This window comes from Botryllus schlosseri, chromosome 6 (genome assembly GCF_051294905.1).
Source record: "Botryllus schlosseri isolate E-star chromosome 6, Bs_hap1, whole genome shotgun sequence".
NCBI lineage: Eukaryota > Metazoa > Chordata > Ascidiacea > Stolidobranchia > Styelidae > Botryllus > Botryllus schlosseri.
In genome coordinates, this window is record NC_137241.1 from 4,455,596 (window position 1) to 4,474,667 (window position 19,072).

General features: G+C 39.8%; 2 protein-coding genes and 1 long non-coding RNA gene across 3 annotated transcripts; all 3 read right to left on the minus strand.

The window, feature by feature from the left end:
* Nucleotides 1-1,795: 1,795 nt before the first annotated feature.
* LOC145440963 (uncharacterized) lies at nt 1,796-4,305 on the minus strand. Its single transcript, XR_013915660.1, has 2 exons — nt 3,666-4,305; nt 1,796-1,923 (listed from the first exon to the last, which is right to left on the minus strand). It is a non-coding gene; the product is annotated as an uncharacterized LOC145440963 (long non-coding RNA).
* A 697-nt stretch (nt 4,306-5,002) lies between these two features.
* Nucleotides 5,003-16,663, minus strand: LOC145440930 (pre-mRNA splicing regulator USH1G-like). The gene is made up of 9 exons (XM_080318707.1): nt 16,529-16,663; nt 15,920-16,026; nt 14,634-14,859; nt 14,044-14,147; nt 11,769-11,856; nt 10,807-10,873; nt 10,553-10,739; nt 7,816-8,062; nt 5,003-6,324 (listed from the first exon to the last, which is right to left on the minus strand). The coding sequence occupies exons 1-9, from the start codon at nt 16,661-16,663 to the stop codon at nt 6,160-6,162; spliced, it is 1,326 nt and encodes a 441-aa protein (XP_080174833.1). The 3' UTR covers nt 5,003-6,159.
* On the minus strand, nt 16,650-17,770 carry LOC145440957 (large ribosomal subunit protein mL52-like). Its single transcript, XM_080318752.1, has one exon. The coding sequence runs from the start codon at nt 17,621-17,623 to the stop codon at nt 17,315-17,317; it is 309 nt and encodes a 102-aa protein (XP_080174878.1). The 5' UTR covers nt 17,624-17,770; the 3' UTR covers nt 16,650-17,314.
* Between the last annotated feature and the right edge of the window lie 1,302 nt (nt 17,771-19,072).

A 19,072-nucleotide genomic window follows, 5' to 3' on the forward strand; every position in this document is an offset into this window, starting at 1 on the left:
GTGGCATGTTATTTGCACACACTTGGTCGATGTTTTCACAACAATTTCGCAAAAGACCAATACGAACACAGGATCGTGAGACGCTCAATCATTGATATCTATGCGACGGGGAAATTTGCAGTAGTTGGGAATATTTGGTTGCATTAAGGTAAGTATCTGTTGGATTCTCGACTTTCGAAAGATTGTCCGACCAGGGTACGGCTGATGCCTTTCTACATTGCACCACCATTGCTCCAATCACCAGGATTTCACGGCAAGGATCGGTTCATCCCAGCATATAGCCAAGGTAGCGAGGGAAACCAGAAGCGGTAGACGCCCCCTCAAAGCATGCCTATGCCAGCTCTCCTTTCCACAGGACACAAGCAAATCTCACGGCTCAGTGAGATTGGCCTACGTTACACTTTCCATTGGTCAAAGGCAATTTGACGGTGATTTTTGACCGGCTTGCCGAGCATTAAATTTGATAAAACTGGTATCAATCGAAAGCTACCGCGGTACTGATTGCGAAAATATAAATTTTATTCTGCTCATGGTCCTGGAACCCCCCCCCCCCCCAAATAAAAAAAATCAGCCTCGAATGTTGAATTGTTACGGAGTTTGGTACTGTGACGCAACCATGGCGTCTGGGATCAGGTGAGGAGTAGCGCAAACCACAAGCGTATTGGCGATTTGTGCGCTACCGATTAAGCATTCACACTCTCACTTTTGTGCTCGCGCACTCCTGGGCTGCTCAGAAGGCATGGTTGCGTCACAATACCAAACTGTTGTCCTGTTTTTAGTGATTTTGTTTCAAGATTTAGCGACATCTAACGATTTTTCAAAACCAGTTTTAGCGATTTTGGTCCATTCGGAGTTGGTTTTGCCATACACTTTTACTTAAGTGGTTATGACTTTAGACTGCTTTTACTCAAGTTTTCAGATTTTTAGACAAAACTAGGCCTCGCATACTGACTTATTACTTACTAGGCGTTGCTTATTCATACTTCCACTTGACCTGAGTATAAACGACGACCAATTTGCCCACGCCTGCTTGTAAGCTATAAAAATAAATAAATATTCCCAGTCCAAAAGGCACAGGTTAAGGTTTTCTGACTCACATCCATCTACCATGCCGTGACATCACGAAAATGACTGATTTTTTCACGTCTCATGCCCGATACCGACATCTATTTCCAATTGTGAGCTAGATAGCGAAATGGTGATGCGTCCGGCTTCTTGATCGGTAGGTCGTGGGTTCAATCCCCGGATGGGTCAGACCAAAGATTCCACAACTTGTAGGCTATCCCGCTCGGATAGCATGGAGGAGAAAATTGGTGGTGCCGCACACTAGATGACCCTACCTCGTATTATCTCCATCTCGATGGTGCAGCCGCAGGCGATAATTAATCGGACTTCTCCCCATTCGCTGTCAGCAAGCGTTGTAACCAAGGCCCAAGGTGTCGAGTCAGAGGGTCAGTCTAACTCTTATATATAACGATAGTTTAGACTTACGTCATTTCAGATTCACCACCAATTAAGTCAGGTAGCAGAGCGTCGATTCCGAGTCATTGTTCAGTTTCTGGTTCAAGTCATGCTAAATCCACTTTTTACAAATTTGCTTGGGTGATATCGCATGCCCTGCATCTATAATACAGGAATTTTCTCACTGGCTATATTCCCAGACCTATTTTCAAGTACCGGTACAGGATACGCCGTGGGCGTTCGAGTCAATACGCAAATTGACTCAAGACGAGTGTGGTGACTCGAGTCATTACTACCCTGCTGTAAGCACCAATCGTATAAATCAAAACAAGTCGAATGTTCAATACTGTGATTTATTCAATTCAAAGAAATATTCTTCACACACAGCCTAAGAAAAACGAAGTAAAAAGAAGGGTAATGTTACGGTTGTCAAATGCGAAACCGGAGTATAGGAGATTTACACTGTCTAATCAGTGGTTCTCAACCTTTTTTAACCGCGGACTCATCTCAAGCTCGCCAGTATACCCGCGGACTCAAGCTATATATTACTGAAAAAAAATTTCTTCTATCCAAGGGAGTGTAATACGGTATCAACAAGAAATGAGCTAAAATTGAGTCAAGGAAGCTTTCTTATATCTGTCTTTCCACATCTGTCGGCTTTGCAATTCAAGCAACTATTCAGTAATGCAGACCACATCTCGAGTTCCACTTATATTACTTCATCAGCCCCCTTCAATAACAAAACGTTGATCTTGGGCCACACAGGCCTTAAACCTAACTTCTGGTGGGCTTCACCCCCAGACCCCCCTTCCGATAATTTTTCTAAAATGTTGCATAAATTTTCAAAAAACACTCTATAATTTATGTTAATTCACGAATAATTTTGGCCCCCCTTCGAGCCCCCCCTCAATTATGGGGGTTTGGTGTACGGCAGTTACGGTCCCGCATACGTGTGAAGTGTATAAAGAGCTGTTTATACCTGGCATATTCTGTATGTGAATTGTTAATAGTGAACACGCGGCATTAAATTCCGAGTCCGGTCGTACTAAATTCAAGTGAATCCGACCAAAATTGTAGAGTTTATGACCGTGATAAAATTGCTTATGACAATTTTAGCAATAGGCTATACCTCGAACATAAATGTAGGGCATTTTGAAAAATTCCAGTTGGTGATAATTGGGGTTTTATACCTGGCGTGATTGGTATCAAACCAGGATGATGCGACAGATGTGCAAAGCATACCCGTTTTGCCTGTGATACTTGCAACCAACTGGTTTGCCCAAGACACAGAAAATCTCAGGAGAACCAATAATGCTTGGAATGCTGATCAATTTGTAGTGGTGCTGTTTCGTTGTTCTTGCGTTTGAAATATACGTGGCCAAACATCGCTTATTGAGGTATCTCTAATATTGCTTCCAAAACTACATTCACTGCAGTATAATTTATTAACTTGCAGGAATTTCGTATGCCCCTTATCAACAAGAGGTAACGGTACAATAAGAAGCATATAGAAAGAGATTCAAACAAAATCCAAATTGGCAAAATATGACGTAACAATGGAATGATAAAAAGGAACGGTAGCTGGCCAAAGTCAGCTGTACCGGTACTCCGGTAGTCATAATAAAGGGATAATAGAGAATCAAATTATACGATACTCAGAAGACGTTACACAGACAATTAGCGGAATATATTAATGGAATATTGAAAGATTGTATACAAACTCTTTATCCTTTTTATGGTGCCGTTAATTCTTGATAAGGGAAACCCGAAAAGTCACCGAGGTAATAAATTCTACTGCAATGAATTTAGTTCTGAAAGCACTATTGAAGTTGAGTGCCGCCAGTCACATATTTGAGGTATCTATGCATTTTCTATGACAGCTATTAAGGTTACTAACATTTCAAAATGGGTATTTTGCAAATCACTCAGCCTAATTCTCAAATCGGAATTGGACGAAACCGGACCAGGACAGGGCTCATTCACTTTCGGACCAAAAAGCTATTTTTACCGTAAGGCTGCAATGACTTTGGTCCGAAAGTGAACGAGCCCCGTAGGTCTGTCAATTACATGTTCCGAAATCATATCGGAAGTGGAAGAAAAAGTGTGCCGAGCCGATTGAGTTACTGAAAATTCCTGTGTTCGCGGACTCACCAAGGACCTTCCGCGGACTCAAATGAGTCCGCGGACTCGGGGTTGGGAAACACTGGTCTAAGTACATTAGCACTGACATTAATAATTCAGTAAGCACTTCAGCGTAACGTCTCATTACGTTGGTAATCGGTGAAATAGACGCAGATGATTCCAGGTGTCATTTCTCGCTAACTTTGTCGAAATATAAGGAGCCAAGTCCAGTCTTGTCAACATAAAGATCGCCAGGTTTGCTATAACCTTTCTTCGAGATTCTTTCTAGTTACCGAGTCGACATGCTCTAGAATTCTAACCATCATTGCTTCCAGAGCCCACGCCACTGTATAATGTGCCACTCAAGCCGAGTACAACTGGATTTGACACATCATGGTGTAGTCATACAGGCATTTAATCAACGTAATAATACCCCATCAGAGAATTAGCGGCAATTGCGCAGGTAGGTAAACGCTTTCAAATGATCGGCACTCTCAATAATAAAAGCTATAGCAACGAGACGGTGCTAGTAGTTGGAAAAATTTCAGTTACTCCAACTTGAATTAGAATTATAGCTACAGTTTTTCCCGCATTCGATTGTATTAGAATCACTGAATTTGCTAAAACTTGGAAATTGAATCAAATTCAGACGAAAGAAATACAACAAAGATCAGGTCCACCTCATATTAATTAAGAGTTCAGTCTCATACGCACGAGAACGGCAAATGTAAAACCAAAATCTACGTTCAAGTCAGCAAAATATCCAGTTCTACGATGGTAAATCACACAGTAAAACACGGTTCAAAATGTACGAGGCGAGATGGATTGAAGAGCAAAAAATACGGATTCGATTGATAATGATTGCGTCTAAAAGCGAATTGCAACTACTACTATACAAACAGTGAGAATTGCTACAGTGATGGAGAAGCATAAAATAGAAATTACGACACATTAACGCGAAGAAACGAGGCACTTTCCAGGCAGCGGAAACTTCGATTAGAAATATGATGACAGTGGATATATCGCAAGCACTCGGAACTGCGCACAGTAACTTACTGTGGCGTGCTGAAAACGTACGCAGTCACGCGAGGCAGAATTACGGAATTACGGAATTTACAGTGACTGGAGGTACACAACTTCAATATACAATGAAACAATATCATCACATTGAAATAAACCCAAATATTTTCGGCTGACAATGGTCAGGGGTAATTGTCAGGAAATAGTAGAGAAGTCAAAAGCATACATAGTTCACTAGTTCAGTGCACCTAACCTATAGCGTTTTGTATTGAAAATAGGGCATTCATGGAACAATTATAAGGTGCCTTTATAATACAGGCTTGGGCACCGCCCAACTAGAGGCATGGATCAGAATGTGAACAGAAATCAGACAGAAAATGATGACGCGAAGAGTAAAAACGTATCCTCTTACAGCCAGACAGGATACAAAAAACTGGAACGAACGGATTTTCTACTACAAATGAAAGAATGGAGTGGAATCGCGTCACGGTTTTTTGTTGCTGAATGCAACGGGTTGAAAAATTTAGAAAAAATTACGTAACAAACATATACGTGCAATTGCGTCGGACTGTTTTTCAGCAACACAGTTCGTAATGTGCAACAAAATGAGGCATTGAGGCTAAACTGAATGGGACAGGCAAAACCTATTGCTGATCAAAATAAGTGATTGTAATGGAACGCTCCCAATGAGCATGTTAACTGACTTAGTCAAGTTGATCACTACTCAATAATCCCAGGAAACTTGAATATTTCATGTCAGTAACAGTTTTTTTCAAATGAAGCCCGATTCGAATTTGTCCGTAATTTAGTTTTGCCCAGCTGTTGCGGTTACCGAGTCATTTAAACAGACAATATGAATAACGAATATGAAATTATGAATGTGTATGACAAACAATATTGGCTTCTCGAAATTCATAATACGCGGCCCATTTATGCTGCCAGCAGAGTACCTTTGCACATCATGCAAGGCCTCCCGCTCCCGTTTAGCGAGCACTTATATGAATACCGATCGAACGAACATGTATGAAAGATGTAACGAGAATATAATGTGAAAAATTTTCATCAGTGCAAAATTTCTACACGATTACCAAGGCTGGGGTGGGCACAATAATTCGACCCGTGTTAGTGGGAAGGACTTATCCGTTAAGACGTGATCAAAACCCACAGCACACAAAGTACAATGAAGTAGGAAAACACCAAATTATCTTAAAAATGATGATGAACTGGCATCCAATCCTCTGTGGTCACATGAGAGATACTTATATGAATTTTTTCACCACTTTCACATCGTCGTATTAATTCATACTTGAATACTTGAATCGAAACACTCAGGTAGTATTTTGCCCCCAGCCCCAATGATTACCAGTTAGCAGCAGTACCCATTTAGAGAGTTCATGAAGAATGAAAAAATAGAATGATAAATGTCAAAGTGTAAGCTTTATATATATATTGTCAAACATTACTGTATCTGTATCATGGACAGCGCGCGGTCCCAGCGCCATAATTAAACAACTGCATATAACCGTCATGGGCCGGTCTCACTTTACTTGTGACGCGTCAGAACTGCGTCAGCTCCATTTCGGCGTTGGCGTCAAGGTCTCGCTTCCTGTCCTGGACCGCTTTCAGTATGGTCTTTCTCTCGCCCAGAACAAGTTCCATGCCGGGGCCTTTCAGGTCGTCTTCTTTCAGAGTCATCAACAGGTCCATGTCGACTCTTTGTTGCTGTGACGTAGGAATAGTTGAAGCTTGGGAGATTTAGAGTCAAGTGGTAGTCGCTAATTCAAAACAAAAATTCGGAGATTTTGCGAGTCTGAATCGTGCAATAATTCCAAGTTTGAGTCGCAATTTTTCGTTGACTCGACTCGAGTCAATTTGTGTATTGACTCGATACATTCTATATGAGTAATTCAAGTCTCCTGCATCTCAGGACCTATCATTGAAAAATAGACCCAGACAATGTCTTTTATCTGTTTGAATAAACATGTTCAGCATGAGAAAAATGAATTGCCAATAATATGTATCAGAGGCCTTGATATCACCCAAGATTTTCACAGAAGTGAGTTGAGCCGGACCTGAATTCGATACTGAACACTGTAGAGCTCTTCAAAAATGACATTTTTTCTCAAATCGTACTGGCTACTTGGTAAAATTGTTAGGTTACCTAATTTAAGCCTACATATCATATATGGTTCAATTCCAACCAGTAGCCGCATTGCTACAGGAGAAGAAAGTTTCTATTTATTATATAAAAGTAAATAACAAAAAATTTGAAAATTTTCTGTTCACCCCATGAAAGTGTTAGGTTGTGTATAGAAACGATGTTCACCAAATTTGGTTCAATTCCAAACAGCGGAAGCGGAGGTATTGCCGTCAAAAAATTTGGATTTGAATAAAATAGTATTTACGGTGGGCACCAATATAATAAATAATTAAAGAACTGGTCACCGTAAATACTATTTTATTCAAATCCAAATTTTTCGACAGCAATTACTCCACTTCCACTGGTTGGAATTGAACCAAATTTGGTGAACATCGTTTCTATACACAACCTAACACTTTCATGGGGTGAACAGAAAATTTTTAAATTTTTTGTTATTTACTTTATATAATAAATAGAAACTTTCTTCTCCTGTAGCAATGCGGCTACTGGTTGGAATTGAACCAAATTTGGTGTGTAGGCTTAAATTAGGTAACCTAACAATTTTATCAAGTAGCCAGTACGATTTGAGAAAAAAAGTCATTTTTGAAGAGCCCTAATACACACATAATCCGGGTAGCATCCTGCCCCCTATTATTATTATCATTATTTATTATTAAAGTCATGCTATGGTGCTTATAACGGCGTTGGTCTTTTGCACCACCGGTGATGAATTGAAAATGACTCAACTTGACTCGAGTCAAAACCAAAAAAGTCAAATTGACTCGAGACTCGGAACCTTTTGACTTGGTTACAACCCTGATTAACTCTAATGTTTGGAGTGAAGTGATGAGAGATGGAAATTCTACAAGTGCTGATACACGAGAATTTAATCAAGTAATACACAATGTCTCGAGTCATATGACTTGGTCGGGTCAATGTACAAATTGACTCAAGTCGAGTCGTTTTCCATTCTGATGAAAATGACTAGAGTCAAGTTGAGTCATCGACAAATTGCGAGTCATTACAAGTAGCGAGCGAAGATAAGGAAGAGATCAAAATTGCGATAGGCCTACCTTGAACAAGCTGGACAGATGCGATAAATTCAAGGACGCGAGAAACGTGTCGATTTCCGAAGGCTCCTCGATGCCCCTGTAGAAATCCTCGGTGTCGCTGTCCGAGAGCCGGTCCGAGGGGTAGTCTGCCCCGGTCGGGAAGGACGAGAGACTGCTCGACACGCCGCCGCCGTTGAACGACCGTTGATCCTCGTGCGCTTGAACGCCGTTACCGATCGCCGATAACATGCTGTTCAGACCGAAGTTCCTGCACAGTTCAATACAGTTGAATTATATTCTCGACAGCAAGATAGGAAGAGACTCTCGGCGGCGCTGAACATCAATATACAATTGAATAATACATTCTTGTTGAAATAAACACAAATATTTTCGGCTTACACTGATCCGGGGGGATATGGTAATAATTAGGCACGGTTGTAATGACTCGAGTCATGATTTTCGGATGACTCGACCTGAGTCATTTTCTCAAAATACGGGAATGACTCGACTTGACTCGAGTCAATCTGTGAATTGACTCGACTTGGACTCGAGTCATTGCGCATGACTCGAACCAAGTCATATGACTCGACACTCAGACGGTCAAGATCAACATTTCATTGTCATTTCGAATAATATCAAAGTAATCGCACTATTGGGATTTCGTCTATTGGTATTGGTACTTGAAAATGCGGCCAGAAACTGCTAAAAGTGATGAAAATGAGTACATTAAAAACCCTAAATGCGAACCTTTCGATTTACCCAAACCGGTATGAAAAATAGTGGGTTTAACAAGACTTAACTGGAAAAGAAGCAGTCAATATAATGACTTGGACTTGGACTCGAGTCATAATACCATGACTCGCACTCGACCCTCTTCTAGCTGACTTGGACTCGGACTCGATGGTGAATTGAAAATGACTCGACTTGACTCGGGTCAAAACTATAAAACTGATATTGACTTGTGACTCGGAGCCTGGTGACTTGGTTACAACCCTGTAATTAGGGCCTGGCAAAATCGAGTAGATGAGTGCGGACTTGGATAACTAGATATTTCCAGTTGTCTAATTGGACTAATTGGAGCGAAATGCCGGCAATCTAATTCTAATATAATTTGAGAAATGTTTTTTAGCTCTAATTCTAATCTAATTTCTGGTTTTCCGAAAATACTCCAGAAATGTATAGTTCAGCGGTTTCCAACCTTTTTAGTCTCGTGGACCTCTTGGCCGGTATTCGAGCCAAAATCCTCCCCTAAGAAAAAGATGCCAGGTGACTAAAAAAGGTGCTTTTTAACGCACAACCACTTGCTGGCTGAGCAATATATGCCCAAACATATTTAGATATGCCCCAACTATGTCGAATGCGACTTTGGTAAAGTACCGCGGGCTACTTCCATATCAATCATTCAACACTAGGTGTATCGTTATTTAGAAATGACCTAAATAAATAAATTAGGTCATCACTTTCCATTGTCGTAACATTGCTATGAATTTGACCTTTTTTTACCGGTCGGTAGCTCCTGCCTACAAATAAATCACCCAGTTCGCTTTTGCGATGGCATTGAGTTTAATCGATCAATTTCGTATCTTTTTCACGTTATCTGAGATGTCGCATTAAAAATGTTCATCATTTTCCCCAGCGGCCGTGTTTTTCTGAATTCGGCATGACTTTCCCCTGCTTAGTAGCAAGGCCGTCGCGGACTCAACGAAATCGTCTCGCGAGGCTTGCTTTTTCAGGGGGTGGAATTTCTACGGAAAGGGAAGATTTAAAAAAGCATTTAAACATATATCTAGCTAGTAATCGGCCAAAACAAACATACAATTACAAAGACGAACTAGTTTTATAATTTACAGTTCTATCAAAGAAGTCGAAAACTGTTGCGAACCCAGCTTATAGTATTGAAACTGCAAATCTAGTTATTAAATTTATCTCCACATAGAAAGAGTACTTCAGTACTAAAATTAGTAATTACAGTAATCGTTTTTGAAAGTTCACCGGCCCGCAAAATATGATTCGAAATTTTCAACGGCTGAGAGCCACTGCACTATACGACACTTGACAGTATCAGTCACCAGGCACTTGAGAGGAACGTTTGCTCGCGATAAGACAATCCTAATCGTAGTCGGTTAGATTCCTCAAATATTTTCATAGGCCTAAGCAACCGCCGCACTGAAATTATGAATTGCCTCTTTAACTAATAACATCGAGGTTCTTAACCGGGGATCCCTGGATTTCTGCTGGTGGTCAAAATACAGACCCCAACTACTACTATGATTCGTGACAACGGTCACTACAGTCAGTTAGGCATGATCAGAGTCAAATTGTCCCGTCTATCATTCTGAAATTCCGATTTTGTCTCCGATATTTCTGAGCTCATTTTCAATTTTAGCAATTGGTATCACGCTGTTGCGTTTCGACAGAACAATACGACAGCATTTTTAAGGCATAGCCTCGCATTTCTGAACTGGTATCGAGAAAGGGACAGCAGAAGTCGAAATGAAATGCACTAAATATTCATCATAACGTATTTGTTATATTTTAATGGTTGTTTTACCACTACGTTGATACAGAGTTCGTTTTTGCACCGGTAATCTGTAGCAATGTATTAGATGTGTGGTGTTGGAGATTGTGTTTTTGTGCCTCAGTGACAATTTCAGGTTCCCCAGGTTATTCAAAGGCTAAGAACCATCGTACCGGTACTAACATCCGTGACATATATCTTAGACAGCCAGCACAACGACAGGGGCTACAACTATCATACCTGGACGCCATCGTTCCAAACGACGCTTTACCGTTCGACTGAAAATCTCTCGGCATCTGCGCCGACTCTGGAAAAATATCGCGTACGGTCCGAATTTGCCTGCCCTGTCCTTGTTCGCCGCCGTCCTGCACGTCGCCGGATTGGTTCAGGCCGTAGATAACGTCGGATTGCAAAGTGGACTGGACACCTTTGATGAAACAGATGCAATATTAGAAATCTCGCGTATCAAGCGATGGAGTGCTAGTGGAACACACCTGATAACTTTTTACCGCCTGGTCCGATCGTGAAACCAGTTGGTTGTGTGGTGTTACTGGTCTTGCGCTGCATACACAGATCAAAGCGTAAGTGAACACAAACCGAATTATCAAACCTATTCGGCACATCACTCCCCTAATTATGACGTCATGACATAATGTAATAAGCCATCGTTCAATTATGTACCTCGTATGCCACCAAAAACGAATACAGTGCCTATTATGTATCACATTAAAAATACTTTGGCATTTTTTTCGACCATGCCGATTTCATTGCACTTTGTGACAATGTTGTGGGATGATTATGACTTCGAAAATGCGTTATTCCCACTCGCGTTCGTAGCTTCGCACTATGTTTTGTATACTGCGATACAGCTAATCCAGGTTTCAAGGCTTCCACCATGTAAAATACTATGTAAACTATAATTCTTGTTGATGAATTAACTTTCAGTGAATGGGAGCGTATAATTTCAGTACACGAATCATTGTGCCCAGATCTACTAATAAGCTAACGGTCAACTAACTACTTCCAATACAATACATTAATTAAAGAAGCTTGTATGGTTACATAATCATTTCCAACTCCCGGAATTCAAGTTGCGCACCTGAACTGGGATGTTTACTATACGGTACCTAAACTGGTATGTGCATCTGTGTGATCGGCAAACATCGAATTGTAGGGATGGATGTTAAACAAGGTACAGTTCGGTAATTGTCGTGCTGTGATACAACCGACCGAGGTATCAAGGCTTCCACAGTGGAGAATACAATCTAAACTATGATTTTAGTTGATAAATTAACTCTTAGTGGTAAGGAAAGCATCATTTCAGTGCACGATAGAATCATCTCTCACCGCTGTACTCAAATCATTAGAATTAATACTCGATTCAGATTGGAGTACTCGAATCATTGTGACCAGCCATAGCTAAGACATATACACGGTTTTGAAAGCTAGTTCCTACCTGCTGTCCGGACTTCCCACCGAACGTCCAACCAATCTTGCCTGTGGATAATTTCTTTTTACGCTCACTCGAAGTTGTATCTATCGACCTGAACACAATATGCACTGGAGTCAAATAATCAAGATGACACTAATAACAGTTGCATTAAAACTCCAATTGCTGGGCCATTTCCATTAGGATTCTAACCAAGGATTCAGAGAAATGCTGATGTTTTGAATAGCTGGTCATGTGGTATGGGAGCTTGCAGATTGGTTTAATCACAATATCCATCACAAGAATAATACATTTATTATAACTCTAGCACTTTTGGGACGCCCCTTATCAAGAGTTATTGACACACTAATGGTAGTCAAACAGATTCAAAAGTGAAACCAAATGACATAGCATGAGGTAACAATAAAAATTACAGACCATGAAATTCAGAACGTAAAAGTAGCAACAACAAACTTGTGAAATATTATTAGCAACCCTGAAGGTAAAAGAGGCAGATGACATACACCAAACAAGGCACACTAATGGGAGATATATAGATATACAGAAAATCTGTTCGTGTACATTAATTGGGATTGGTCAATTGACTAATTATTATTGATAACTAAACACTCGGAGGAACCACCCACTGCAATTACAGTGAACGTAACATTGTTAGTCTTGCGTACAAAAAAATTATCACTCAAATGCTGACTAATCTACTAAGTCAGTGGTTCTCAACCTTTTTGCCTTCGCGGACCGCTTTTGGACCATCATGGACTCCCGCGGAACCCCGGAAGTCTTAGTTTAAATATAGCAAAAATTATCATGCAAACATCATCTGTACTGTGCAAATGATGACTGCAGGCTAGTGATAAACAGCACCAAAAAGATTTGTCTTGAAAAGAACATTGTACTATTTAAGTAGAAATCCATTTGCAAAAATAGAGGTGGTGAGGACTGTAAAAATAACTTGTAACGCTTCAAACGACACATTTGGGTATAATCGCAACAAGCATGGCACCAAATTTTTTTTTTAATAAACATATAACCTCTTTCGTGGTCAATGGTCATTTCTATATAACAGTTCATCTTGAAGCTACTATAGAAAAAAGGTTATCTATATCGCAGGAGAAAATGGATCTTTGTGAACATTTCGACACCGTGATTGACCTTGCTAATCCAACTATTTATTTGTCCACAATCCAACAAAACATCTCTAAACAGCAAAATATCTGTATCAGTAGGCTGCTGGTAATTTAGCAATTAAAATCTGTCTGCACCGCTTAATATTAAATCTCAGACGGCCATTCCGTTGATGCGAGTTCTACAGTTTTACTAGTAATGAAGTCAAACCGCCTCGTAATTTTCCTAAATAAAAAAACGCAATTTACGTTATCAACTATGTTCTAAATTTAGAGGCTTCGCACACCCCCGGTTCAGAACCACTGTACTAAGTGCATGCTGATTTTTCCCAATATGGTTACTACGACACAGTTGTCTAGTTTACCGGGACCTCTGGTAGTAAATTGGTATCAAAGCCGCATTACAATGTACATTGTACAAGTACAGTATCAATTTGTCAGTACGCAATCTTTATCTTGATCACAGATTTACTCTTTTGGAGAAAGCAATGGTAAAAGCAGGTGGCTATGGCATTCGAGACTTTGGAAACACTGACAAATATTGAGTTCACAAAGGACACACCTATGAGAAAACTTGATCTCGAACCTCTTATCAGTAATTAACAATTCCATGGCACCATGTCTGACCCACCGATTGCTATGGCAGTTACGATCTTGGAAGCATAGGCTACATATTTGTAAATACATCAAGGCAAGAAAAGATATCGATATGTTATTATGGCAAACAAACATAGGTGTTTAAGAGGATATTACGGCAAGCGATCGCATGCAGTAGGCCTTGCCTACACCTAATGAAATCATTGTAATTCCAGGTTAAACTTCCTGTTAAAATGATACAACTGCAGAGGCCAGTTCTGAAGGTTTCCAAGGAATAACTGTGCTTCGAAAACTTGAGAACCACAGCACTGCACCATGTGACCGAGTACCAAGCAATTGTCTTTGGATAGGCCTAATAATTTATTATCTTCATTTTGCTGAACATGAATACATTTATCTAAAGTTCTAAAGATCATGTCATAAAAAGCAAAAGAATTACCTTAGTAGGAAATGAACCAAGCCACAGCGAGCTAACAAGCTTAACTCCACAGAATACAAAATATGTAAACAAACTTTCAGGCAGCACATAACTTGAACAAAGTCAGCACCGAGACACTACTCACATATCTTGAATTTTTTGTTGGTCAAAATTTTTTTGCATCTTTTCGTATTCCTTGATTCGTTTATCGGCATCTTTCTTTGCTTTCACTTGAAGCGCTTTTACTTTCTGCCAAAATTGAATCGAATCACCCACATTGAAATCACGATACGGCTTAGGGCTTGCCTAACTGGTAATAATTTGAGGCTGCCACAGTGATATGAGTGCTCAAATTTGTATAGAGTAATAATAGTAATGATTTCAGTCGAGTAGTGAATGCAGATTTTTCAAGTGCTAAAATTATTCGACGCATTCCTCTACGCCTGATATTATCAACAAGAATTATACTTTTGTTACTTTGTTACTCAATTTTGTGAAGCCCTAGTAATAATATTAAACACAGACATGGTATTGAATGTATATTCATATTGCAATGAACCCAGATATTTTCAGCCGACATTTCTCAGGGATAAGCGTCTGCTGAAAATATTCGTGTTGATATCAACATGAATATACTATTCCAGTGTATATTAAAGTTCTGTACCTCCAAGAAGCTCTACAGATATAGTAGCAATAGATTAGATTCAAAGTTGGTGCATGCCACATATATCCTACCTTTTTGTCAAGTGCGTTCTGCTTGGCGATGGCTCCGTCCAGAAATTTAATGCAGTCGTGCTTCTCGCGTATGGCGGCAACGTCCATTATAGTGTGATGATTATTGTCCATCTGCCAGATGTTAGCGCCGAAAGACACCAGAAAAGTGAGGCAATTCAGATGGCCGTTAGCGGAAGCCAGGTGCAAGGCCGTGTTGCCGACGTAGTCACATTTGTCTGGATCGCCACTGGAAGAACAAATTGTGTGATGTTGGATTCGATGTAGATTGGATGCTGATTCAAATTGTCTGGAACTAGCATGGTAGCTCAACAGCAATTGGTGTAGGATTTTAATTAAAATTTTACAGGCTAATCTGTTGTACGAAAGTATGAAAATTCTTTACATATTTGTCAATCAGAATCTCTTTGACTAGTTTGTGTTCCTGTTACCAGTGCCAAAGTGTTATCTTGACGATGCTTTAGGTTAACTGCTGTGAATGTTCCCACTTCGTTTTTTATCTGTTTTGATACGTTGCGAACAAGTTCTATTTTTTGCTTTGCGAACGTGCTATATTTTGTTTCAAGTTTCATATTACAACCATCCTTTCAGGCTGTAGCTGACTCGATGATCCCCCGATCCCTTCACTACAGCCTGATTCTGGATTGAATTATATGTACTTTGCTTTGTATTCATCTATCTGTGTATTTTCAATGTTCATGGAACCAAATAAATTCTATCTCTCTACCGGTAGTTGATAAAATTATCAGGTTGCCTAAAAAATGCTGTAGGCCTAAATCAAATTTGGCTTCCCTCCAACCTCAGAAGCAAAGTTATCTAAGTATATAATTTCGGACATTTTTTAAAATTAAATTTTACTGGTTCCCCTTGAACCTGTTCCGTTGCCTAAAAATATGACACAAACAAATTCATTCAAAAAAATGTAAAATTATTACTTTCAAATTTTAATAAGCTACCCCACGAAATTGTTATGTTGCATAAAATTTAAAAAAAACGATGCAAATTTGGCTTTTCAAAAAAAACACATGCGAGCAATTTGTCTCCACCAGTAGAAGTGAAGTTATTGGATTAAGATATTCAAGATTTGAAAGAATAGTAGTTACGGTGGGAAATATTAAAAACTAGCAAAGATATATGCTTCCATAACTTTGCTTCTATGGGTTGGAATTCAGTCAAAATTGGTATGCTATGTTTTAGCCAGTAATCTTTGGGAAAAAGGTATTTTTTAACAACAACTCATTTGACGCATGTAAAACACAATGATTAAAAAATATTACACGAAATATTACCCTCTACTGCAGCACAAGCGCAGTGCGTCCAAATTACCATGGTAAGCAGCCCAGAGTGTAGGAGTCATTCCACCTTCGTCCTTCTTATTCAAATCCTTTTTGGTGGCCTGCAAGCGCAAAGAAATGGTTCAACTTGCGCAGCATGGTAGTGAAATCAGTGTTGGCATTGAAATGAAATCAACAGTCACGAAATGAAGTCATCTTAGTCATGCAACTGGAATGATCAAAGACACACGCCACACCCTAGTTATACAAATAGACCAGTACACCTCGTCTATGACAGTTACTAAATACACTATCAATGGGGAAGATTTGTCCCGTAAAACTGTTGTTGATTAGAAATCTATTTAAGGCAGTCAGTCCTAAAAAGGTAATTGTCATCCGCAAAAAAAAATGCTACGTATGTTATTCAAAATGGTCTAGTTGTAAATTGCTACAATGCAAATCATAAATCATGAGGCACACATATTTACAATTTCAAGAATGCAATATTAAAACTTGCAACAGAGGTTACTAAAATAATTATACCAATTATCTTATGCAAAGAACTTATATCTACTTTATAAGTTAAAATGACACTGATGAAATGAAACAATAACATATACTGACTTCTTTCAGAAGGTCAAGGTATCCATCCTTTGCTGCTCTGTGATATCGATCACTCATCGTGCCAATGAAGAAAATACGGATCAATTTAAAATACTCACTATTATTATGAACGTACTGAAACCTGCATGGAAACATAATGTGATTAATGCGGAATTTCTGTAGTATCCATTATAATTGTTTATCATTAATGGATACACCATTGAATTTATAATTTACAGGCCACAGCTTGTGAATACTCAACTCAATCTGAAATTCTGAACCAAATCAAGTCACAACTGCGAAGTCCTACCATAGATGACACTTTCCTTGTAAAAAATTGGGAAAATATTGCTACTTTGACACGCAGTAGCTCAAATAACTTCAGAAGTTGACAAGAGATATTTCCATCAGAGATTCAAATTAAGGAAGTTATCCAATATTTTTTGTCCAATAGCAAGAAAGAATTTTGATATGGCTAAAAATGGCAAACTAAAGTCAGAGCAATTTGATATACGAGAACCGCCACTTCATTTGAAGAATCCAGAGCAAGCAACTCATTTAATTGTTCAAATTACGTTATTTCAGCTTTACAGTACATTCGAACTTGTTAGGTCACTTGCAAAAGTATTTAGACCTAGATGCATTTTTCAGTAGAGAAAGTCAGTAGGGACTCTAACTCTGCACTCTGGTGTAGCCTATTAAAGCAGCAAATTGTGGACACTCATGCCAATTCGTCACTGCAAGGTAAGCAGAAAACAACAATGTATCGTAACGCAGACGCAATAAAATAGTTGCTCTTCAAGTTTCTCAGTTCGTACCCTGTTTCCCGGCGGATTCCTTAGCAAGCGCCATTTCGTTTCGCAATAAAATAACTCTTTTACACATCTGTCTTTGAAGCTCCATATGAACGTTTATCCTGTATCCAGGCGGTGCGGGCGTGCCGTCAGCATAGGACCAGTCGGGAAGTTTCGCTAAATCATTCGACCTGTCTCCTTTTCTTTTACTTTTGATTACGAATCGTCCTTTTCCCCATTTGCCCGCTTGCGATTGTGAAACGCAGAAACAGCGGATAGAGAGCTGTGAGCACATCAGTCTGGCGCCAGCTGACATGGCCATCGCAGCGGATTGAAATGAGATTATCTAGCAATAATAACGCAGGTATCGGTCTATATAGCTCAGAGATCGCTATATACCCTTACTCTTACATAGAATCACTGTGTAAAATCGCACACCAGTTCAGAACTTCGGTCGCGTCAAAATATTTAGGGTTACTAACGGCGTTACTAAGCGCTTCTAACGATTGTATCACCAAAATATGTAATCCCCAACCTTCCTTCCCAAACTTTTTGTACCAACCTGCTAGTATCATTTGGAGCATTTTTATTGCGCTCGTGGCCCTTGAACCCCCACATTCAGCCTCGAATTTTTCATTGTTATGGAGATTGGCATTGGGACGCAACAATGCTGTCTGGCTCTTTTGCTCTTGAGCTATTCTCTCGTTTCGCCAAACAGCATTGTTGCGTCCCAATGCCAATCTCCATAACAATGAAAAATTCGAGGCTGATTGTGAGAGTTTCAGGGCCACGAGTGGAATAAAATTTGTATTTCCGTAATCAGTGCAGAGTCAGCTTTCGATTAATACCCGTTTTACCAAATTTAATGGTCGGCAAGCCGGTCAAAAATGACCGTCATATCGCCTGTAGCCAAATGGAAATTGTGAAGTGAATCAATTTCACTGAGGCGTGAGATTTGCTTGTGTCGACACCATATAGGACACTATGGTGTGATTGAAATCACTTGATTCATATGTATATGACAGTGGCGGCTCGTGACAATATCGGGTGGTGGGGCAAGGGCTGCGAGCGACTTTTATCAACATGACGTCACAATGGCGTTTTCCAACGTAAAAAAGTAACTTTATGATGGTCACATGAATTTCCCGACAACAGTGATTTTAACGTAGGTGCCGCGAGAGGTTTACCGGTGAGCCGTGACTTGAAGTGTGATAACAAATGTTTTATTCATTTATTTTTAATCAAAGGATTATTTTACAAAAGGTACGTGAACTAAGAATCGTCCCTATGCCACGAATCAAGTATCAGGTCATCCTTAGTAGCATGCGTTTTGATTTCATGGTAGAGTTATAGATTACGCAAATCGATAGACCCTAAAATCCGACCGTCACCCCAAATTCGAAATCCGGATCCAGTCCGGCCAGGTAAAAAAACATTGAAATCCTGCTCCGGCTCCTGAACCGGACTGTGGCCATCTCTGGTTACGACCAGGTGATAATAGGCAACCAAAGCGGAGGCACCCGGCGTACGATTGGACAACTTCTGGACCTCTCATTTTCGCTCTAAAGCAGTGGTTCTTAACCTGGGGGTAATTACCCCCGAAGGGGTAATTTACCATTTTTTTTTGAAATACAAGGAGGGTCGTCTATGTTCAGCTTTACACCTATAATGCAGTAACAATATCATGGAAATAGAGTTGTCAGCATTGAAAAGTGTAGTGGTCTCGTCTAGTCCGAAAAATTGAGTCTAACATCATCAAAATGCCTTCGAA